We start from the raw sequence: 23919 nt of genomic DNA, 5'->3' as shown, positions 1-23919 counted from the left end.
TCTAAAACACGTACATAGACATAGGTGCACAGCTCCAGGGTGGCTTAATTAATTCCTTCCCCGCTAGGGCATTCCGTGTGACCGTATCTTTGATATGTTATACACCAAAATATAAAATCTTGGTGCAGCAAAATGTCATTAAAGTTACAGTATAGTGATTATCAGCCCTAGCAGAACACGATTTAAAACAATGTGTACAACTAACATCAAGAAGCGCGTAAAAGTATACTCAGAATATTGAATTTCATGCTCTTTTCTACACTTCACGTCGGAACTATTAACGGCCCAGCCTATGAATTCAAGCCTGAGCCCGGCCCGGGCCCGTGGCGTCGAGCCCGAGCCCGGCCCGGGCCCCCCGGCACTGAGCTCGAGCCCAGCCCGGGCCCGCGGCACTAAGCCCGGGCCCATCCCGGGCCCGCCGATAATCGACTTCGGGCGGCCCGGCCCGGCCCGCGGGCCGGGTCGGGCCCGGGCTTTCGGGCCGGCCCGGGCCCGTGCAGTGCTCTAAACGAAGGAGATGTCAATAGCAGTTTTAACTCCGTTGCGACGGACCAAGGCGGGTGCCCCAGAGTTTAGGATATGGTAAGAGGAGAGTGCGTCCAGCAAGGTTCTGCCTCTAGGGGTGCATGTTTTGCTTCCCCAGTCGGTATGGTGAGCGTTGAAGTCCCCTATGATTAATGCATCTTGACTAAGGTGAGTGGAGAGGGTTTTCATAATACCGGCATCCCATGGTACGTTCGGCCGGACATAGACGTTTGCAACTGTAGTATCCGTGCCCCTCATGCGGACGGTCACGGCACAGCAGTCCATGTATTCGCTTGCTAGGTCGTGGATTTGGATTGCAGCTTGTGGAAGGTCTTGTCGAACATAGGTGCATACTCGAGATTTTCCGGGAGAGTGTGAGCTGTCGGTGCATTGGATGAGTGTGCAGTTGGGAGTCTAGCAGTTGGGGGCACCAGTGTAGCATACATATCCTTGTAGTGGCATGTCACCTCCTTTTATGTTTGATTCCTGGAGGGCTATAACGTCGAAGCGTTCTCGTTGGAGGTGGCAGACTAGGTCGGTGTAGCGACTGCGGAGTCTGTTTACATTCCATTGTAGAATGCGTGGTCGGTTTGGGGGCTTTGGGCGCGTTGGTCTTTTAGGTAGTACGCACATGTTTCTTGAAGATTTCGATGGCTGTTGCGAGCGTCTCAATTGCCGTGTTTAGCATGCTTGTTATGGCAGGGTCGATAGCAGTTGTTTCTTGGTTGTTTGCAGATGTTTGTTGCGCTTGTTGGGTCGTGTTGTGGGTTGCTGCTTGGGCATAGGTGCGTCCATCGTTCGCTGTTTTTCTGTCATCGTTTTTTGTGGCCAAAAGTTCGATGAGAGCTTGTTTTTTAGGGATCTTTTTTGCCGCAGCCTCCATGAGAACTTTTTTCTCCTTCTGCCAGTGGGGCATTGGGGGGAGGAGAACTTGTGATCCTGTTGGCAGTTGACACACTTGAGTTGGGTTTCGTTGCAGTTGGCTTCATCGTGATCGCCTGCGCATCGTTCACAGCGGGTTGCGCGGAGACAGGTAACGCGGATGTGGTTGAATCTGCCGCACTTGTAGCATTGTAGAGGCCGAGGCGTTGTGGGGTGGACAGGAGAGCGAACGTTGGCGAGGTAAATATGCTCGGGAAGTGTGCCCCCAACAAAGGTGAGGAATAGAGAGTTGCCACTCCTGTTGGCCTAAACGATCTCCTTCGAAGACCTGATGTGGGGGACTAATTCGGCAGCGGTGCCTGGGATATCAATACCTCTGACGACGCCAGTGACTTTGTTTGGCTCTTTAGAGGCAAGTTGAGGGGCCACAGTTATGCCACAAAGGGAGGTCATTTCTAGGAGGGCGATTTTTGATTTGTTGCTCGTGGTGTCAACGGCCACAATGTTTCTGGCTTTGTTGACCCTGATGTCCTTGATGTCCCAAAGGTGTTCTGTAGCAGTGCCCACGGAGTAGGCGCTCACCGTGCGAAAGGTGGACTTGGGGTCTGCGGGTTTGAATAAGACCGTATGTAAAGTGTCGCTTGTAGGGCTTTGCCGGCTTGCAGTGGGTGGGCGGGCTGCGACCGTTCGTGGAACAGGGCGTGTTCTAGGTGGGAGAGGCGGGAAGGAGTCTAGGTTGGTTTGAGCAACTGCTTGCTTTTGTTGACCTTCCAGGCTTGTCTGGGGGCAGCTTTGTGGCGTTGGAGATGGGTCACGGGTGGTGTCTGTCCGCCTCTTCTGTAGTGAGCCAGCAGGGGCAACCTCCTTCTGGGTGGTTGTCTCGTCGAACCATGGGATGTTGTAGTTCTCACTGTTACTATTAGCCAGGGGGGTTGCTTGTTGAGGATTTTTATTGCCGGATTCAGTGGGTTCTGAGAGATATTCGGGGTCCTGAGTGCCCGCCTTTCCAAGCCGTTCTGCACCTTGCGTGGACTTGTCCCGCCTGTGTGTGGGCTCATGGTTCGTCGTGGTGGGGTCCTGTGCAGTGGTAGAGGCCGTAGAAGTAGGAGAGTCTCCCGTGACGAAGGCTGCTCGTTGCTTGCCCTTAAGCCGGCGATGGCGAGCTGCTGAGCAGGCTAGCCAGGATTTGGTGGCTAGACGGGTTTGTCGTGGGGAATGCCTGTTGTCCTTTTTCTTGCTTTCTTTGGGGTGAAAGGTGCCTTCAAAACGTCGCCTGGATTTCTGCTGGGTACATTTCCAGGCCCGCCTAGTAGCTGCGAACTTGTGAAGGAAGCTGTCGCAACTCCGACTTCGTCTTGGCCATTCTAGTTTCGGGGGGCGTTTCGTCTCAAGGGTTTCTATCAGGGGCGAGGGACTATCATTCCTGCTCCTTCCGGATGAACTGAATGATGAGGTCGAGCTTGGAGAGCCATCGGGGGGAGGTGACTCTTCCTCCGAGTCGGGTGGGCCCATTTTAGAGGGTATAGATTCCGCCCATGTGGCGAAGGCAGCGTGGTACGGGAGAAACGTGTTGGCCCTCTGTTTGAAGCCTCTGCTTTGTATAAACAATGGGACAGGGGTGGGGGAGGAGGGGCGAGAAAGTAGAGAGCGATCCGGTGACAATTACTCACCAGGGAAGGGGCTGGGTGGAGGCAGAAATAGATCCTCAGGGTTAGAAGTAATCGAAGAGGCGAGAATAATCCATGGACAGTGTAGAGTTGGACAGTAAAACGAAAAACACACTCGCGACATTGTAGCGAGCCTTGGGGAGCAAGCCGAAAGAGCAGCGGCACGCGAGAGGCGAGAGTTCACCAGACACGAGCAAAGCGAACTCGCGACACTCCTCGGGGAGCCGGCCTAGCAGCGACAGCCCGCGAGAGGGCACAGATCGAGGCGAACTCGAGGCGAACTGATGCCACGGCCTGAAACCACGACCTGAAACCACGACCGGCTTTATAAATACATCGCCTAGCCGACTAAGAACATCAGCATTTTGATGGAACTTGCCGGGGCGGTACGCCAGCTCATAGTTGTACACAGCCAGATTGATGCACCAGCGCTTCATGCGCAGAGACGCAACCGCCGGTACCAGTTTCCCGGGACTCAGAAGCCCAAGTAGAGGCTGGTGGTCCGTGTAGATAATCACGTGCCGGCCTGCCAGGTACTGGTGGAAGTGAATGGCCCCAAAAACGACAGCAAGACCTTCTCTGTCCAGTTGCGAATAGTTCCTTTCGGCTGGCCCTACAGTTCTGGACACAAAAGCAATGGGGGCTTCCTGGCCTTGACTGTCTTTCTGGGTAAGAACTGCGCCAATGCCATACGGAGAAGCGTTGCAGGAGAGGATCAATGGTTTCGATGAATCATAATAGCCAGCACAGTTTTCTGCGGCACAAGCTCTTTGAGCCGTTTGAAAGCTGCGGCATGCTTGGCTTCCCATCTCCAAGGCACATTCTTGGCGAGTAACTGGTAGAGCTCGTTGGCAATGGTGGCGCGATGCTCCAGGAACCGGTCATAAAAGGAAATCATGCCAAGAAACGATTGCAGTGTAGCCTTTGATGTAGGTTCCGGCAACTCCTTAATAGCCTTAATCTTCTCGTCCGTCGCTGAAATCCCCTTGACGTCAATCCTATGTCCGAGGTAAACAACCTCCGGCAGCCCGAAACGGCACTTCGACATTTTGGCTCGTAGACCCTGAGCCTGTAGTCTTGCAAGGACTAAACCCAGGCACTCATTGTGCTCCTCCTGCGTTGAACCGGTAACTATGATGTCATCCAGCTACGCGCAAACGCCTTTGATTCCAGCCAGGGTGGTTTCCATACATCGCTGGAAAATGGCAGGAGCAGCCGAGATGCCAAACGGCAACCTCTTGACATGGTACACGCCCTTGGACGTATTAATCGTCAAAATTGCGGCGGCTTCATCCGTGACCTTGAGCTGCTGGTAGGCTTGGGTCAGGTGCAATGTCGAGAAAATCTTCCCGCCTTCGAGCTTTGCCAGCACCTCACTTTTACGAAGATACGAAGCTTTTGTCGATGCCTCGTTGACAGTGCTTCGATAGTCGCCACAAAGACTAGTGCTCCCGTCCTTCTTCAGAATGATGACAACGGGAGTGGCTCGTTCAGAGTGTTGTATCGGTTCGGTGATGCCTTGCCTGGTTAGCCGATTGATTTCTTCCTCGACACGCTCTTTAAGTGCAAACGGCACAGGACGAGCACGGAGGAACTTCGGTGATACCGAGTCCTTGAGCTCCAGCTTAACCAATGGCCCCTTGTACTCATTCAGGTTGTTGTCGAAAACCGAACCAAACCGCTCCAGAATGGCCTGATGCTGCTGTCACAGGCTAGAAGGGTAATGCCATGGATGTTGATGCCTAGCGGATTGCATCCAGGTGTATTCATAATAACCAGAGGTAAGCTTTGGGTCGTATTCTTGTACTGCACCTTGACAACAGCCGTTCCCAGTGCTTGGAGGCCTGGGGGATTCCTGGCGTGCTCCTCGAGAGGAAAGGCCTTCACTCGTGGTTAGTCCAGACGTCTACTGGACCGGTTCGCAGACACCTGAACCATTTAGCGTAAGGCGGATGGAGTACCCAGGTCAGCCGTCTTCTTTACCGCTGCCGTTAGCACTAGACACATCGAATCCAGAGCTAACCCGGAACGAGAGGCTTGATGCTGAAGGTAGCACAACCGCTGGGAGCACTTCTGGAGAACAGCTATCAGCCGGCAAAGCAGCATGTCCTCAGCCAGCATTTCAACGCCGCACGAATCCACCGAAGAATAGACGTCCTGCAAGATACAGAGATTGCAACTAGGAGGGGGGAGGAGTGCTATATATCGGTACGCTGTGTACCGGGCTAGGGTGCACGTGCCCACGAAAGACGAGACGAAGTCCCGGCGCGCCAGAGCGTGCAGCTGTGTCTGACGCCATGTTTTAGCCGCTGCCAGCGGCTGGATTCTTTTCTGGTTCCTGCAATAAACGGCCTCAAGACTTGACACACACACACACAGACTGCATATTACACTTGCAACTGTAGTCGCTCCTGCAGGGTTCTTGTCTTCTCTGCGAGGGTGACTTTGCACCGTGGGTAGTAAAAATAAACTACCTCTACAAGGTTTACACCGTGGAGCTTTATGAAAAGGTACTTGCTTTTGAGAAACACATTTTTTTTGGGGGGCTTGCGTCTGGCAGCTTCTGGCTGGCCTCTGGCCTCACCAAAATGGGATTGTGGAGATCCTGCTCTCACGGAGTGCTAGAATGTGTGCTCTGGAATAAAAGCCAAAGACAGGTAAAAGCTGTAGGGGGTAAGAAGCGCCGTCAGCCCGACACCCGAGTGTATGGCCACTTGTGTCCAGCGGATGTGCTGGGCTGTGGCCATGGCACGGAGATGGAGGATTCCCAATCACCCCTTGGCTCTTGAGAGCTGCCAAGGAGGCAAGCTGCCATTGAGAGCTGTCATTGGACTTGATTTTCTATACTCCCACTCCGCAAGAATGGAGGCACCAAGCCCATTTTTTAGACTGGTAGACGCGGGCATGATGGTAGCAGCCACAAATGTTGACACCAATAGAAGTGTGCAAAACAATGCTTGCCTGGGCCAACACAACTTATAAAGCCTGTCCACAGTTTCGTATGGTGCCACCATTCACTGACTGTCCTGGAGGTTTGGCTTCTGCCAAGTTCTGCAAAATGACTATGCTATTCAAAAAGAAAATTATTTCTTTGAATTGTGTTTTGCTGATGCATAGCCTAATAATGTTTTTGGGGGGTTTTCTTGAAGGTATAGCCAGTTTCATTTTGACAGACTATTACTGATAAACATACTATTACTGATTATATAGCATACATACTATTACTGATTATAAAGATGGCCGTCCACACCAGTACACAGCATATAAAAAAAAGAAGGAAGGCTAAAAAAAGCAGCGAACTGAGCAAACAGGCAGCGAAATTCCCCATCGTCATCAACTGTCCCAGAGCATGGCGGAAGAAAGCAGGCAAGATGACAGTGCCCTTTGAGAACGCTTTGGGAATGGGTGAACAGAAAAATTTAGGCTCAACGAGGTATTCTTGCACCAATCATGCTACTGTCGGTGTTAACTTCAAACCCAAATTTTTAGCATCAGCCCTTTTGCATGGGTTCTACATTTACCTTTCACATCAGACTGAGCAGTGTCATGAACACCAATCTCAAAGCATTGTCCTTGTCATTGCTATCTACCAATGATTGGTAGCCGTAGAAACCTTTTGGCACATGATCTTGTAGGCACACTGCTGGGACACTTGCATTGACCATTGCAGGTTGTTCATGCGGTAAACGCGACCTGCGTAGGCACATCGTAGGAATTGGTCCACAGGGTGCAGGAAATCACTACACCGTCATTCTAAACTGCTAAAGCCCATGGCATCTGAGTTGAGATCTTAAAAACGAAATGATTAAGTATATATTACAATTCTTTCAATGTAAGAAATGTATTTGGGCGTTACGGTTTGCTGTATTCGAGTAACAGAAAATCTACCTCTGCTCTTTTCTGATGATAAGCTTCAGCCTCTTGAGGGATTTCTTGCAATTGTGGTGACAGTGCTGTGGGCATTTGCGTATCTGCTGTCATCTGGAGCACCACCTCTGGAAGGGAAGCGTGACAACGGCTTCTTTTTCACAGTTTAAGTCCACACTTGCTACACCTCCATCGTGCGTCTAGCTCGTGAGCGCTTCTGTAATGCTCGAGGAGAGCCGTTCTAGACCTTGGTACGTAGTCACATCTGGTGCACTGCAAATCTTTTGGTGGGTAAGCCACTATGGCCATGTTTGCGAAGCCCAACTGAGATGCATACACACAGTACAGTCACAACACAATAAAACAAAACAAACTTATATGCAAAGTCACACTGCAATAACAATGGTGGCAGCAGAAATAGTGTGACAGTCTTGGAGTGTGATAGTGCGATAGTCTTGGCAATGCAAACAATGTGCACAAGCGGGCAGCAAAAAACTTTGCAATACAAAATAAAAAAAAAAAGGTGGGGCCCCCCTGATGGTGCACCATGACAGGCAAGTGAGAAGAGAGGGAAAAAAAATTCGTGACCTGGCAAGGGTTAAATCCAGTCCCGCTATTTTGATGGCTGAGAGGTTCTAATCCAAGCCCCGTGGAGGCGTTTGAGGCAGTTTCTAAAATTACCTAGAGGAGCTGAAAGTTTCCCAAATGCGCGGTCGGGGCCAGAATACTGAACCCACTGAAAAGTGGGCGGGAACGCTGAACCCACACGGAACCCAGTATTTGAGTGTGACATGAAAATGAATTGAATGCCCTCCTCTCAGCCCCATCCGTGGCCGAGAGGGCACGCCGCCATGGCCGGGGACTCCCGCCGCCGCCCTCCCCGGGTCCGAAAACCCAGAGAGGCCGGCGGCAACACCCCCCAGATGCAAGGCAAATGAGCCCTCGAGGCCCCGGCCGTGGCCCAGACCGAGGCCTAAAGTCACTAAGTTTGAACGAAACTGCGGTGCCCACACCTTGGCGCGCACGCACCGAACACCAGCAGCTTAAAGCCGGCACCCCGAGCGCGCCAAAGGCTGACATTGCCCTCTCAAGAGCTTGAAAATAACAGAAACTAGGTAAAACAGAAAAATGCCAAAAATTCCAATATCAAAATAAGAACCGGCTGGCCGTGTCAAAATGCACGGGACGGGCCGAAATGAGACTGAAAATAAATAGGTAGCGTTAATAAGGGCCAATTAACAAAGAAATGAAATTGCAATTCAAAACTCCCGCCACCACCGCGAGCATTGGCTACCATCCACGCAGATGGCGCCACGTGAACTTGCATGTAGCAAACCATGCTGAAAACACATACTTGTCACACCTGAGAACTGGCACAATTGGTGCAGCCCGCTTTGACGACTTTACAGGCACCAGGATGACCTCTCGCTGCAACCATTGCAGCTCCTGTGTGACTCCATGCATCAGGGCAATTGAAAAAAACAAGGCCAGGCTCCTTCAGGAACATGGATGCTAGCCGCTGTGCTGGTGAAAATGCCCGCCCCCAGCTGAAATAGGGACTTGAACTCAGTCAGGAGGCTTGAGACATGTTTCACCAGATGTACTGCTTTCTTGTACTCAGGCAACCGCACGCCCAATGCCTGGATCCAGTTTCGGCCCAGCAGCAAGTTCCCCATATTATTGTCGAACTCGTAGTATGAAATTGGCCATAGTGGCCCATTCAAAAGCACACTCTTGTGCATGTGCAGCAATGTATGAACATTAGATGTCATTTCTGCTTCTTCATAATGATACTGCATCATAATCACAAATTCTGTGTTCTGCTTTGTGCTCCGGTCAATGTCTTCCATGGAAACGAGGCTCTTCAACAGGAGGTATACAGCAGATACCAAAAAGCACAAAGTGGTTGAGGAACTGCGCAGGCAAGATGTCTTGGAAGCATGGAAGGCAGTAGTACAGCAACCATGACTCCCATTCTGATGCCTTCCAGCGAAGCTTCCTAAATTCTGGGAAGCATCGGAATGGGGGTCGCAAAAGCTTCAGGTTGAAGCTTTCGAATTGAGGTTCTTTCTTTAGCAATCCACCGCAATTATTTTAAGAGTGCTCACTGTGCCCAACGTATTTCCAGGGCACAGGCACCATGAACAGCCATTGTTCGTATTGTTGTACTGCACTACATTCTGCATGAAGGCTCTCACTGGAGCATCTGCTACACTGGTTATGCAGTGGACCAAAATGTCTTCTGCATAACCAGTATCCAGTTAGCCAGCTTAAAAGTATCACTCACTCAGTGGGTGATTTGTAGGTGATTTACAGCCTGTGATACAAAGAGCACGCATAGAGCAAGCGCATTTTTATTAGATTTAAGTAGTTGGCCAGTGCGTATGTATGCATACCAGTAAACATTTTAAAAGTTATGTCCATAGTATGAAAGAAGGCAATTGGAAATCGTTATATAAAGGACAAGTTCGGATATGACCAGCTCTAAATAATATAAAGTCACGTTGGCTATTGGATGGTACCAGAGTCCTTCAATGCTTTTCTAGTCACGAAACTCCGGCTCCCGTTTCATACAGGGACAAAAGTTGCCGCTAGGGTCGCCGTTGTCAGCGCGGGGGCATTTCATGCCCGCGCCACCCGCGCGCAAGCATTCTGCCGAAGCTGGTACCCATTCGAGGCAGTTGTTGATAGCTCATAAAATATTCTGCTATCATTCATATTTAGCTTGACGTACAATGTGGTTGCTGCACTCGCGTATGAAAAGGTTTTCTCCGCTTACCTTTGCATGATATCAACGCTTTGATCGAGCCAGTCGTGCCGCAGCAGTTATGAATGTACCTGTTGTTGCGACAGTTCTTTCATCTCGGGCAGGGCAGTGTAAAATTGTGCTTTAATTGTGCTTTGTCGGAGACTTCGCGTTGGCTTTCATCAGGCACTGATCAAAGATCAACTTTTCACGAGCAGACAGCTTCTGGGTGTCAGTATGCTGCCTTTTATGCCTGCTCGCTAACGCGGTCATTTTCGCGAGCTTCATTTGGCTCCGGCAGAGTCGCTGCGTCGTGCTCCAAAGCTGGCCCTTCACTGCCAGCAACTCAGAAATGGGGCAGATGACCTCTTCTGTTTGGCAGGCTGTCTCTGCGTATACACCAATACCCACTGCCACATCCTACAGGAGGATGAAACGTAATTATATAGCGCTTGAGGCTCCTGGGAGCTTCAAACTCTGTCCAAACGAGCAGAATCGCCACGAAAAACTGTTTAGCTTACCTGCAGCGCTTGTTACTGCTGTTTGGGATGCTTCCGTGCTTGAACAAGGCAGAATTTCTTCTGCGATAGCATCAGGCGACGACAAACGACGTCTCTTTGTTGCTGGCTGGACCCTCGTTGAACGGGATCGCGGCTTCGGCTTGCTCAAATACGCCGGCAGCCCGTCGAAGCGCCTTGGAACGACGTCGGGCCGCAGCTTGGGTTTCTCACGTCGCAAAGAGACGACGTCTCCTTTCACCAAAAAAGTGTCGTTCCAAACAACGTCCGCAGTGTCAAAATGTTTTTCGCAGACACGGACATGCTGTGAGTCGAAAGAAAAGCCGCCGGCTTCCTGTCGCGGTATTGCACGTTTCCACTGCTCGCGCTTATCGGCGTCACTTGGCAGGAAAAACAACGAGACCTTTTCACTCGTACCTCTGTAGCCGGAGCGGCATCCCGGTACGCAACAAGTCTTGGGCATTTCCGCCCAGTGTCCTCGCACAATATCACCAAAGGCGTCACATCAACTGGTAACTTAAAACTCAGAAAACAACGCGCCGATGCTACCGGATTCCGTGGGAGTGCAGCTTCGCCGACGCAGCACGCAGGTTTCGTCTGTCCCCCACTATGCACTGAGCGCCGCCCCGCGGCGGCTTCGGCGACATAGCAAACTGATCCCATAGCGTTACGGCGGAGTTTCGTGACCAGAAAAGCATTGAAGGACTCTGATGGTACTAGGGGGAAGAAAATTCAGACATGGGCCTTAGAGAGAGTTTTTGCTTTTTTGTAACCCGAGTGGTAGAAATAGGTGTTTAAACACTATTTCAATACAAATGGGATAAATGCAGGCCCGACTGAACCAGGTGCTGCCTGTTCACTACTTGCTGCAAGTGGTCACCACTTGCAGCAAGTGGGGTACCAGTTCAGGTCCCACTTCAAACCAAGTGGTGCCTGTTCGGGGACCACTTGCAGGCAAATGGAGCCACTTCACATCCCACTTTGAACCAAGTGGTGCGTGTTCTGGGTCCCACTTGCCTGCAAGGGGTCCCACTTGCAAAGCAGTACCACATCGTTTCCATTTTTCTATTTTTTTAATTGCGCCATTTTGCCCCATTTACTGTTTGGCCGCGACATGCGCACATGTTATGCATTTGACCATGCATTTGACTGACCAACTGTGGACAGCTGTGTAGGGCTGTGACACCTTTCGTCTTGCCCGTGGAGGGGAGATTGGGAGATTCAATGTGCGTGCTGAGAGGCTGCGCGGATTGCCGACCCCGTTTCTCCTTGTTGCCGCCCTAATGGGATTTCGGGAAGCACTGCTCCCGTTTAAGGTGCTTCGACAGGATGTGCCCAATTATGGCAACAAAGCGCCGCCGTTGCTCTGGAGTTGCGTAGCTTGGGGCCAACGGGTTACGTGTGCATTGTGTAAGCGTGGATGGCGACTTTTGTGGGCGCCGTGACACCTAATAGGCACGCTGACCGTGGGAATCCTGCCTCTTTGACGTGTTTGCGTTCTCAATACGTCTGGGAAGAGGAGGAAAACGTTTGAAATTTGTTGAGAGGGCGTTTGGCTCCTTGAGTGGATGATTCGAGATTCATGTGATTCAGAAACCACTTGCCGGCAAGTGGGATGGACCACTTTGGATGAAGGAGGACCACTTTGAAAATACTTAATTTTCCTCTGGGGCCTGAGTCTCTAATGCTCCTAAATTAGGTTTTCCTGTCAGAGCAATGATATAGGGGAATTACCAATCACACTAAAAAAGCCAAGTGTTTGAAAAAGCACTGCAACATGTGCAAAAGAATACCGGGTCTGGAGGGATGGAAGCTTCCAGAAAACATGCAGTTTCTTTGTCATCGGGGTGTTGTACCCTCTTGAACATATTGCCACGTGGCAGCAGGTACAAAGGGAGTGATCCATAAACTTACAGAAGTGATACAATTTTTTAATATAAATCTTGCAATTTCCAACCAGAACGACTTTCTGTCCACCCGGGGCACAATTTTCTCTGCCTGCACTACCTAAGTAAAACTTGGCAATCAAAAATAGTCTCAAAAGGCTTGTGTGGGGGGGCAGAATGACTGGCTGCTATTTTCATCCCTGTTTGAGAACAATGGTCACAGATAAGCAGACATACGTGACATTCATGGTTCTTTATCTTTAGGCTGATAGGATTTGCTTTTATTTGGTGGGTTCCATCCTCCCTCACTTCCAACTTTTACCCTCGAAGATTTGAAAGATGTGAAGGTGTAAAGTGGAGCCAGGTGATGCAGTAGACTGTCACAAATAACATTTTAAAAAGTTACAGGTTTGGGTTTGAATGATTGCTGCCAGTGCTTCCAGGTCCAAGATTATATGTCTACCATTACTGAAAGTCTACACTCAAGCAGTGCGACGTGGTCAGCTTGTGATTGCCGCTAAAACGGTAACATTGCTTGAAGTATGACTTTAGTCTCCTGGCAGTAGCCGGTGTTTTCCTGTGGTGAAGAAGTTGGTAATTTGTGACTTTTACAGCCATGAGTGCGAACTTTCCTGAGATGAACTGTTCACCTCAGCACCCCATCTGTGGCTGCTCAGAAAGGGAGGATCACTTTACACTGTTGTCATTACTCAACAGATGGTTCGTCCTGGGTGCTTTGTGCACTTTATGACAAGAAAATCTGACACTGCAAACGGTAGTGATCAGGTAGCTGAGTCCACCTGTTGCTGGACCGGTGGGTGGGTGAGAGTGCACCCAAGAGCAGGGCCGTGTTTGGAGCAGCTGATGGGCATTGTCAGCCCATCAGCTGAAAGCTTTGTCACCATGATCAGCCTTTTTTCCAGTACATCACCAGTGGTAATGAGAGATGTGTTGTTGGGCTGCATAGAGGCTACGTTGCACACTGCCACTTCTTGGACCTGTGCTGGTGGCAAGTGGGTAAGGAATGGCGATGAGCCCCTGGCAGATGACAAGGTTGGAGATCCAGTCAGGCCCGACTTTAGTCAAAACAGCGTGTTGCTCTTCAGTGCTACTACAAATCTATCCCAGCATGATGGAAGGTATCGCTGGCTGATGGAAGGCCCACACATGTAGTCATTAGTTGTAAAATGCTGGGGGCACACTGCTGCAGGCATTGGATTTTGGAATTCAAGCTTACTCAAGTGCACAGTGTTCAGCCACTGGCTCCGCTGAGGCTCGTCCATCCGCTGTGCTCGGCAAAATATTATCCATCAACCTTCGCTTTTGGCTTTTCAGACAAACGACAACAAATTCTGGAGGGTTTAGGAGTGTGCAATGCGGAGATGAACGAAACTGGCAGTAAAGTTCCACATTTGGAGATGAGACGTAGGACAAGCGAAACCTGCCATCACAACCACATGTCCTGTGGCTTGGAAGAACAGGGCCCTTTGTCAACTTGAAGTGGCAAAGGAGACGAACAACCTGCACCTGCCAGCACTGCGCAAGCATGCCTGCAAAACTTTGCACTTGGAAGTGCTGTGGATCGAGATCTGTGCAAGTGCTCAGAGAGAACTACTTTTTTGGGAACATTGTACTTATCATTTGCGCGGCAATTTTTCTATGGAGTTGGATTTCTAATAAACAAAGAATGTCTTATAGAACACAAAGGTCATTCATAGAGAAGAAGTTTACCTAGAAGAGTCTGCAGCAGGTGGTGTTGTGGAAGTTGATGTCACTGACAAGATGAATTATACGATCTGTTGTTTCATCATCACAGGTAAAATGAATTGGAGGAAGAAGCAGCAGTGGCCCAATTTGTTGGTCATTCAACTCCCATATGAGCATCCGATGCTCATATTGTGCAATCGGGATGCGCCCTTTTAGTGCAATGGGCCAATGAAAAGCATCCAGTTCCTCCAGTCTGATGCCTTAAAATCCATGATTTCATACAAACACCTAGGCATCCTAGACAGCTCTCATAAGCCAGTGAGCATCAAAAGGCAGCCATTGGCCTCGTGAAAATGATTTCGCAACCTGAATTTTCTACACTTTTGCAACTCCAGTTGCACAGACATGGACAGACATGGTTGGTTTCACAAAGCCAAGACACTGAACACATGTAATTAAGCACAAAACCAGGGCCAAATGAGAAGAAAGCAAGCAGCGTGCGCACACTTGCTCCCGTGACATCACAGCTTAGGGCTGCCAGTCTTGCCTTGTCAGCATGGCTAACAAGAGTCACAAGTCCTCGGTATTGGTGCAGAATCAGTTGGAAGTTCCATGCGGCAAGATCCTTTTCTTGTTGGAGAGACCTTTCCAGCATCCTCACACCATGCGCATCGCTGGGACACATTGAATTGCACCGTGTTCATAACATTGTGCCCGGCCATACTGCCGACTGTGCATGGGCCAGGGTACGCCCTCGAGACATGCGAAACAGCAGCTCTGTTTTTCCACACTACCCCAGTTGATGAGGACTCATTCATGGTCGTGACAAGGGGAACTAAACAGGCAATTCATCTCTGGCTTACTTAGGCCGTCATTTTTTGCAACATGGCTGCAACGTAAATTTGGCTGCGGCTGTGGTCAGCTAGCATCTCATCATAAAATAAGAGAAAGTGTTGTACAGACACAGGTTTTTCAGGAGCAGTAGTCATGCAGTGAGGGTACTCAAAACAGTTGTCCTTGAGTGCAAACATGTGCAGTAGTGAATGCACATACTCCTTGCCTGCAACATGCACAGCAGGTAGTGCATATGCCTTGCCTGCAGGTAAGTTTATATTGAACAGAATTTTACAACTTCGTTGGTATTTCGTTCTCATAATTGTGCAATCACATTCTTTCCAAAAGCTCACCATTGCAATGTGTGATGGTTTAGTGATCTTTTGCAGCTCAGTTTTTGGTGGCAAGGCCTATGTTGGTGACAGCTACAGTACAGTGAACTAGAAGAGGGCGGTGAGTGTTCTCAGCAAAGAGCACTGCACAGGGTCTGATTTCAAGAAAAGCAGGATTACTTTAGTCCACAATGAAAGTCTGCTTTGGAGTTATTTTTTATTTATTGTTTACTAATATATTATACACATAAGGACTGACACACACAAAAGGGGGGGAGGAGGAAGTAGAGAGCAGTGTTTAAGCTCAGTCTGCTCGCTTGATGCCATACACTAGAAAGGGACACAGTATTATGTTACTCCCAATATTTGATCAATTTTTTAAACATTGCAATTCAGCAGGCAGAAATGTAAAACATTTTGTCTTGCCTCTCGGCAGGACAGGCCACTTAAGCATTCTGGGATCTAAAGCCGCATGCATATCGTGGTCGTTGTTATAAAATTGCACGTGTTATTGAGTTATTGATAACATTTTGTGGGAATCAACACATTGACATCTTTCATGGGTACTCTGCATGGGATTCTTGATTTCGCACCTGAAATTACTGGGGCGTAGCTAAAAATCCCTCAAATCGCAGTTCTGCAAAAGCTCTATTTCAGCTATGAGGCATGCAATAGGGGCAAATAATGAAATACCTTTGGCCACATGGGTTTGGGTTTTCTGCGAGTTCTCATCTTGCAGACCCAATGGAAGAGGCTCGAATGGCTGAGTTCTGCAGCTTATAACTACCATACACAAATAACTGTCCTCCAAGGCTACCTATGATATTTATTTCATTAAAACACCAAGAAGCACCAAAAGTGAATCTTCATAAAATTCATGGAAGTGAACAGCGTAGGTTGGTGGCAGTGCACTTTGCACGTCCATTAGGAGGCCTTCGTGAGCAGCATCTGAAAGGTAGAATAGCGAATACTGTCCATATCTGATTAGCTAATGGTGCCATTGCGATGGGGATTCTTCTTTCAAATATGTGGCAACTGTGTCTTGCTGTGTCTTCTGTGACTTCTGTCACTTCTGTGTCTTGCTCCTTTGAGAACTGGCCATTTTGTAGGAAAGGTGGCCCATGGGTTTCAGCAGATCCTTGATAGTGAACCCTTTGTCAGCCATGACTGCGTCCCCTTCGTGAAAATGCTGCATAAGTCCACTGGCTTTTACGAGCTTTTTGTCTGAGATGCAGCGTGAAAAGCGCAGACACAGATGTCAGTGTGCCATCTTGTGAAACTTCAAGAATGCCCTTGAACCTGTTTGCCAACTTGAAGTTAAAGAACTGGGCACTTCACACTTGACTAGTCGCATCGATGATGACTTTAGTACTAGAATACTTCTTGAATTCTCGTGGGATAAACTTGCCAACCACATTACGTCAGGGCCACAAGGACACATCACCCAACTGGTGAAACAGGTTTATCCACTCATTGAAAATTCTGCTGACAGTGCTCTGGTGGATGTTGAACCGATGACCGACGTCTGTGAAATGACTGGTTCTCTGTGCAGAGAACAGGAGGCCGGCCTGGCTCTTTTCTCGATGCCGCAATGATGTCTCCGGTACAGGCCGCTCGTCAGTCAAGACCTGTCCTTTCTGCTCCCACAGGCTGGTGTCGCTGGAAGACATCACGGAACACTGCGTCATCGCCCACCAGATCCGCCTCGGAATCTCTGCGATTCTGGACCTCATGCTGAAGGCAACGCACGTGAGCATGGAAAGGGACGAATCGTTGCGCTGTCCCTTCTGCGACGTTGCGCCAAGCGACAAGGATGAACTGGAGCGCCACAATGTTTGAAGAGTTTGAGTACGCACCCATGCAGTGCGAGGCCTGCGGCTACTCCACAGTGAGCAGGGAGGGCCTCAAGGAGCACTTCCGTGTGGGCCATCCTCAGAGGCGACCCACATACATGGTGCGCAGGCATGACGACTTTGAATCCTGGGTGGCGGGTTTCGTCGCAGCGCAGGAAGCTCGCCGCACAGTTCTGGAGAAGCCGTACCAGTGTTTGCAGTGCACAGAGAGGCACCGTTGCACCAAGGAGTTAAGAATGCACCTCTACGCTCACCTCCAGTACTTCCCACACCACTGCACCATCTGCGAAAAGTGTTTCACCAGCCAGCAAGATTTTGAGGAACACCAGCGCACACTGCACGCGGTCACCGACGTGTACTCAATCGAAGAAGTTCAATTCGAAAACAAGGAAGTGAAGATTGATGACTTTATAGACGAAGCCACGGCAAAGCTGAGGGCTGTTGTGGAGAGTCCTCCTGGCAGGCAGTGCATGTGGATGGGTTGTCCGTACAGCTCGTCCAATTCGGCCGAGCTCATCGCTCACATGAAAGCACACATTGAGCAGCGCAACGTGTGCACCACGTGTCAGTTCAGCTCGTACTGCGACGACGTCCTTGCTTGGCATAGCAGGCAGCACAGCCCTGTGTCAAGCAGCACTGAAGTCCTCCCAAACTTCCCCGTGGTGGCGAGCTCCATGCAGAAGGCCAAGTTGCGAGCCTACGCGTGCTGCTGGTGCAGCTTCAGAGCTCCCACCTCCATGGAGATTCGCACGCACTGCAAGGTTACACATCCCGGCAAGGCAGTCAAACTGGTGGCCCCAAAACGGAAGGACTTCCACGCCCCCGTAGCCAGAAGGGTGCCGAGTACAGACACCAGAAGGCGAGAAGACACCACTAACGAGGGGCTCAGAACCATAGGGGTGAACGAGATGATGGATGTGGGTGAACAGCGCAATGTTCTTACGCCAACCGCACAAGGCAGCGTTGTGCGCCAACGACAGCCTGTGTACTCTACCTCAAGGGGGAACCTATCGCAACTTGCCGACCGCACACTGGCAGTGCAGCAGTTCAAGTGCGGACAGTGCAACTTTCTCGCATCATCGCCACGTCTGCGACATTTGCACGAGAGCATCTTCCACGTGGGCGGCATGGCCTTTTCTACCCCGGGGTTGAACGTCTTCAGCGCACTCTCCAGGGGGGGGAGTGGCAGCACTACAAAACAACTGGCAGGCAATAGCAGCAATGGGTAAAGATTAAGAAAAAAGGTTCAGAAGTGCCACAAAGACCATACAAAAGCATGAAAACCGAAGGGAAGGACAACAGCGTTGCAGAAGCTGCAACACAATGAAACATACTACAAATAGGCTTCTTGAAAAACGTAACACTTGAAGATAGAAGAAATAAAAAACAAAATGCGCCCACACATACTATGCTATGTGCTGTAGGCGTACCATATTTGTAAAGGCAACGTCAACATAACTTTTTTCGGAGCCCCTAACCACTTTGCTTGATGTAGTTGGCTAGTGCAGCCCGCACTTCCTCCCCATTGCCTCTCGCAATCGGCGGTGCGGGCGGGCTGGGCTGCCTGTACATTGCGTTGTGCATGGCTACTGCCTCTTCCCATTGTGGGTCAATGGCATTCCTCAAGTATTCGCATACGTTATTTAAGACGCAGCAGGCTTTATTTGCCAGCACAGAAGTTTCAAGCTCACACTCCATTCCCTTCATAATGAAGCGAAATCTTGCCTTGAGTTGCCCAAACGCGTTCTCTACTATTCTTCTGGCCTTCGCGAGGTTATAATTCGAAGCTGCTTCGGGCGTTCCTAGAGAAGCACTCGCATAAGGCTTCTGGAGGTCCTGCGACAGGGGATAGGCCTGATCATGCAGGATGATAGGTGGCACTAACGTTCCCTCAATCTCGGTAGTTAATCCTTGAAACGCCTTTCTCTCCCCGAACTTACACAGCTTCGACCGCCTGTATATGTGTGCGTCATGGCAGCACCTGGGCGACCCAATGTTCGTGTAGGGAAATCTGTACTTGTGATCCACCAGCGCCAGCAAAATAATGCTATACCTGCATGAAAACAGAGGTATGTAGATCATTCATACTGATGAAAGTGTCTTTTGTTGTTTTTTAACTTCAGATGAATGGACAGCTGCAAGCATTTTCATTACGTGGATGATTCTCGGCCTTTTGGCTAAGATCAAAGTGTAGTGGAAAATAAGTGCTTTTACCAACACTATAAGTATACATTATTAGTCACAATTAGGAGATGCCCAGAGAAGCTTTACCTAACATCCTTTGTAGTTGCAATAATCCATAGGTGAAGATTGACACAGTTGACACAGCTAAGTGGCACCTGTACAGTGCTCCGATGCCTTGCGGAAACCCTGTAACCGGGGCGGACTCCCTCATGTGCTGGGGCATGTTGGAGGGTGAAACAGCCTGTACTTGCTCGTCTTCCAACTTGTCCAATACGGCAGTGCAGAACTCTATATATCATATTCACCGTCGGCCGCCCCAAAGCAAACAGCTCCGCGACAGTTTTCTCTTCAGCGGTGGAGCTTAGTCGGTAAAGGCCAATGGCCACTTGCATCATTCGCATCAACGGACGCCGCTTGCATCATTTCAGTGTCCTTGGATGTGAGATCAGCACGGCACGCTTCACCTAGTGAGGTAGTGTGTCCTCGAACCACCTCTCGTTCTGCATGAACGCAGTCTCTCGACGGTCACCAATTATGCACTGCCACAGCGGTCACAATGAAGGAATAAGCAAGAAAGAGCTGCTCAGTGCTTAGCAAACGCTGTTTGGAGGCTTCACGTCAAAGCATCACATTATGTTTTATGTTGCACTTAGATTATGTTGCATCCAATATCGGCTGGTGTTTCTTTCGCGTTTAATATACCGATTTTCTCAATATACCGAATTTCTTTCAGACCTGCAGAAGTACAGAACGCTTGGAGCAGATCGACAGGAGTACCTCAAGAGAGCCACCTTCAATTATCGCCTCAGCCGTGCTCGACGCCTTATTGAGAATTCGTTTGGTATCCTGGCCAGCAGGTGGCGAATTCTGCGGAGAGCATTCCGAGCTTCGGAAGAGACAACGGAGAACATTGTGCAAGCCTGTGTGGCGCTTCACAATTTTCTCATGAAGTAAAATGGCCTTTCGAGAACGACTTACAACCCTCCAGGCTATGTCGATCATGAGGATTGGCAAGGTAACGTAATACCTGGGGCGTGGAGGGCGGAGCAACCAGCACTCGAGGGAATGGAAATCCAGGGACATCACTCGTCCAGGTACACGTGTGTTTTTGAAGTTTTAAACTAGCGCACTGAGTAGAATTGCCCATTTTACCGGGCATTGTGTTGATCATTGCAGGGATGCCTTGGAGGTGCGACATCGGCTTGCAGAATATTTTGTGACAGAAGGAGCAGTTCCTTGGTAAGACAAGATTGTCACCCGTGCTGGGTAGCATAAGGTGAACACAGTCAAATTCCCAGGCTCATTTTGCAGTAGTTTATTTTTCAATGAAGTCTGAAAGATGAATTATGCACTACTTTAAACGGTTTCGTCGTACAGGGCCATTTCAGCTTTGTGCAGAATTGAGTGGATATCATTCATGGCCTCACACTTTGCCCTGTTTGGAAGCAATCGAAGCCGGGCAGCAATGTAGTTGGCCACGTGTGCCTCTGTGTCTTCAGCGCTCCTGGCCGCCAGTGCTCTCATGTTTATTGAGCAATCTCCCAGGACATCTTGGACGGCCGCCTCGAAGTCATCCGCTGGCTTCCGTTTTCTGCAGGGCACGAAATGCACATGTATTGGCAAACTATTCTCTTTCTCAAACTCGCGCAGGAAATGGGACTGGTGCTACTACCGGGACGATGTTGGCGTGGTGGCGGGCCTCTTCGTTGACCTTCGGAAAAAAGCACAAGAAAGTTTGTTGCTGTGGCTTGAAAAAAAAAGCATTTCTTTACCTTGGAGGAGGTGCACGTGCTGCTGCTGCTGCGTTATTGCGGGATGCGCTGCAAAACAAACACATCAGTCTGTAATTTTGCTGCAGTATCACTGTTCGCTTGAGTCATGCTATGTACCTGTTTGTGTAAATATTCTCGTGCAATACAAATATCTGTATGTAATGGTGACTCGTGTGTGTCCTTTTCCTTCATCTTTATTAGTGTAAACACAACATTTACTATCTGGAAGTTACACCCCGTAGCAGAAACCTAAACACTGGCTATACAAACTTCGCAATGAAGCCACATACGCTTATAAGAGCAACGTGTTATCTTACAGTTCGACGTCATCATCGTCATCCTCGAAAATGATGTCCGCCGGCTCACTGTAACTAAACAACACAAAAGGCAATGTGCGGCTTGTTAGCTACCACGCCATGTGATGCTGGGAAAAATAACGCCTAAGTAATGTGATATGTCCTTACATGTCATGCAGCAACTGCTGGGCAGCACTGGCAGAAGAGCTGCGACAAGGGAAGACATCTCGTGAACATATTTCATTGCACCGTCACAACGCGTAAATGTACAAGCGTATCTACGTACCCAGCTGAAACTTCAGAACTGCTGTGATCTGACATTGTACCCGGCGTCGACGGCAAGTCAGTGGTAGCACTACAGAACAATACAAAAGTAAACTGAATGCATCCTTTTTTCCATGCGGTGGCGATCACGCCAGAAATCTGTAACGTACCTGCCTTCCATATTTGGAAGGTTGGTTGTGGTGCTGAAATGCAAGAAAGAATACCGTATTTATTCGAATGTAGGCCGGCCCCGATTCTAAGCCGACCCCCGAAAGTCCGAAGGCGCGAAAAAAAACAAACTTACCTCGAATGTAGGCCGAACAAAAAGGCGAGGTTAGCGTTCACAAAAAGAAAACACGTTTATTGAACATGAAGATGCGATGCTGGAACTCAATCAGTTTCTCTTCAAAATCACCGGGCAACTTCTGGACGATTGAGGTTCGACGACGGAGGCTAAAGCCGAAGTGCTTCATGAATTTCTGTAGCCAGCCCCGACTGGCTTTGAAGTGTGCCCGCGATAAGCCTCGTTCCCTTAAAAGCTCCCTTGCTTTTGCCTGGAGCACTTCCGTCGTTACTGGAAGGGCAGCTGCTCGCTGCGTCTGAACGAAGTCAGCCAATGCCATCTCCATTTCATGGTGACAGCATTTTCGTGGTCCGGTGATTGCCAACCTCGTTGCGGCGCATGCAGATATCCTCTCCCGTTGCGTCCTCCAACGACTGACATTTTTTTCATCCACGCCGAAGTCCCGCCCGGCTTGAACGTTCCACGACAACTCCGCGGCTAAAACAACTTTTCTTTTAAAAGCGGCACTATAATGGCACCGCTTCTTTTTGCGCTGTCAAAACCAAACGCCACACTGCACGCAGGCCACTGTCCGCACAATTCAAAATGGCGGCCTATGGCTCTTAAGTGGCTACTGGCTCGTCTAGTAATGGCTACAATACTGTCTTTTCTGGGTGGCGCTAGCTGCGCGCTACTTCACTTGGAAATTGGCGTGTATTTCAAAATCCTCGAATCTAAGCCGACCCTGGAGTTTGATATATCAGTATTTCAAAAAAACTATCGGCTTAGATTCGAATAAATACGGTAACATGTTATTTTTGCGAGATAAATTACACTTGCGCCTTGCACCCCTTCTCCCACACGCACTTTTAACGGAGACACTTGACGTAATCACGTTTATTACATCCCTGCTAAATGCAGTTAACACTTGACTCAAACGAAAGAAATGCGTATATTTACATGCATTCATTCTTGCCATTTACCTTTTCGCGTAGATTGGTGCATCCCTGAGCACGCTGTCCAAAACGTCAAATAGAGCCCACTTGGTCTCAACTCTCCCAGCTTTGCCTGGGGCTCCACTCTTCTGCTTCACGTCATGCGCGGACACGATTTTCAGCCACCTGTCCCTGAGATTTTTAAATTTTACAGCTGCTTGTTCGCCTGTAACATACAAGAACATCAAAAACTCATCAACGGGCATGCCGTGCGCGATCATAAAGGGCAGCAAATAAACTCACCGGTTATTCCGAATTCAGTGCCGATTATATCCCACCGATTTCTCTTCGCGTGCTTGTCTTTGAACTCCGGGTGCGTCTTGTTAAACAGAAACGGGAATTGTCGCACTGCCTCAACGAACCGCTCTGTAACCTGGACGATGTTCATGCTTGCAGCAACAAGTGTCCGGCGCAGACCACGGTGGAGGAATGTGGCGCAGACGACGAGACAGATTTGCCCGCGCGCTCCGACGGCCCGGGCAGCCGGGCCCACCGGTGGGGTCATTTCCCTCGCTGCTCACGTGACCGCGGGCATTCTGATTGGTTCCTGGGGTTTCGCTCAACGCGGCAGCGAGCGGAAAATGGGTCAAAGACCCATCTTTGCGCGGCAAGGGAAAGTTGCCGCGAAAGGGCGTTTTGCGGCGCGCGATTCTGAGCGCGCTTATTGTCGCAAGTGAGGACGTACCTATATAAAGCACTGGGGGATACATGGAGATGCATGGAGATGCAATACTAGGGATGCAATACTTTGGAGGCAATCATGGAGATGCAATAATACTTTGTACAAATTGCCGCCAATTCACAAGGTGTTGCAATGTCTATTGCTAACAAAATGCAGCATGTACTTGATGCAAATCACTATTCTGCAAGAACCGAGTTTACTGTAACTAAAAACAAGTGAACCTTACAGCTACAAACATTCCATGAGTCCATAATAATGAGTGAGACTTGTGTTTTTGCCTGGATGGCACCAGCAGCTCCGGCTGAAGCAACCATTGTACTGCATCACGTTCTGCATCAATGCTTTTGCCAGGGCATCTGTGCAGCATCAAATGCAGAACACCTGAAAAATGGGGGTTAAAAGCATTTATATACCGATGAAATGTGCATTATAAGCTTTTGAAATGGCAGGACATGAAAGAAGCTCTTACCTTTGAGCATCATCCCCAAATGTCCAGGCGACACCCCTTTTGTTGACCTCCTTCATCTCAAAAACAAATGCTCGAAGAAGCAGGGTCATGTCAGGATGCTCGTTCCCATACTAAAGCATGGGCATCAATACATTCTTTTACCGGAGGCAGGGAGGAA

At 49.4% G+C, this 23919-nt stretch overlaps 2 protein-coding genes across 8 annotated transcripts in view; one reads left to right on the top strand and one right to left on the bottom strand.

The window, feature by feature from the left end:
- The window catches only part of LOC144175955 (uncharacterized), a 54977-nt gene extending 34073 nt beyond the window's left edge, over positions 1-20904 (top strand). The window contains exons 1-3 of one of the 7 annotated variants that reach the window (XR_013323731.1): positions 406-20095; positions 20178-20240; positions 20652-20904. Coding sequence is in view for 2 of the 7 variants with exons in the window: in XM_077705025.1 (XP_077561151.1) it covers positions 16778-18046 (1269 nt within the window). In the remaining 5 variants the exon portion in view is untranslated. Of the gene's footprint in view, positions 1-405 lie in introns of those variants that run through there. The other 6 variants (XR_013323729.1, XR_013323728.1, XR_013323730.1 and 3 more) reach the window with 6 other exon arrangements.
- Positions 20905-21086: 182 nt separating this feature from the next.
- On the bottom strand, positions 21087-23294 carry LOC144175687 (uncharacterized). The gene is made up of 5 exons (XM_077704728.1): positions 22600-23294; positions 21504-21536; positions 21356-21424; positions 21238-21276; positions 21087-21144 (listed from the first exon to the last, which is right to left on the bottom strand). The coding sequence occupies exons 1-5, from the start codon at positions 22830-22832 to the stop codon at positions 21087-21089; spliced, it is 432 nt and encodes a 143-aa protein (XP_077560854.1). The 5' UTR covers positions 22833-23294.
- Positions 23295-23919: the final 625 nt, after the last annotated feature.

This window comes from Haemaphysalis longicornis, unplaced genomic scaffold, assembly GCF_048455015.1.
Source record: "Haemaphysalis longicornis isolate Haplotype H1 unplaced genomic scaffold, Haemaphysalis longicornis Haplotype H1 scaffold_3, whole genome shotgun sequence".
In the NCBI taxonomy this organism is placed as follows: domain Eukaryota; kingdom Metazoa; phylum Arthropoda; class Arachnida; order Ixodida; family Ixodidae; genus Haemaphysalis; species Haemaphysalis longicornis.
The sequence above is the reverse complement of the archived record's forward strand: the minus strand, read 5'-3'. Positions and strand labels throughout refer to the sequence as shown.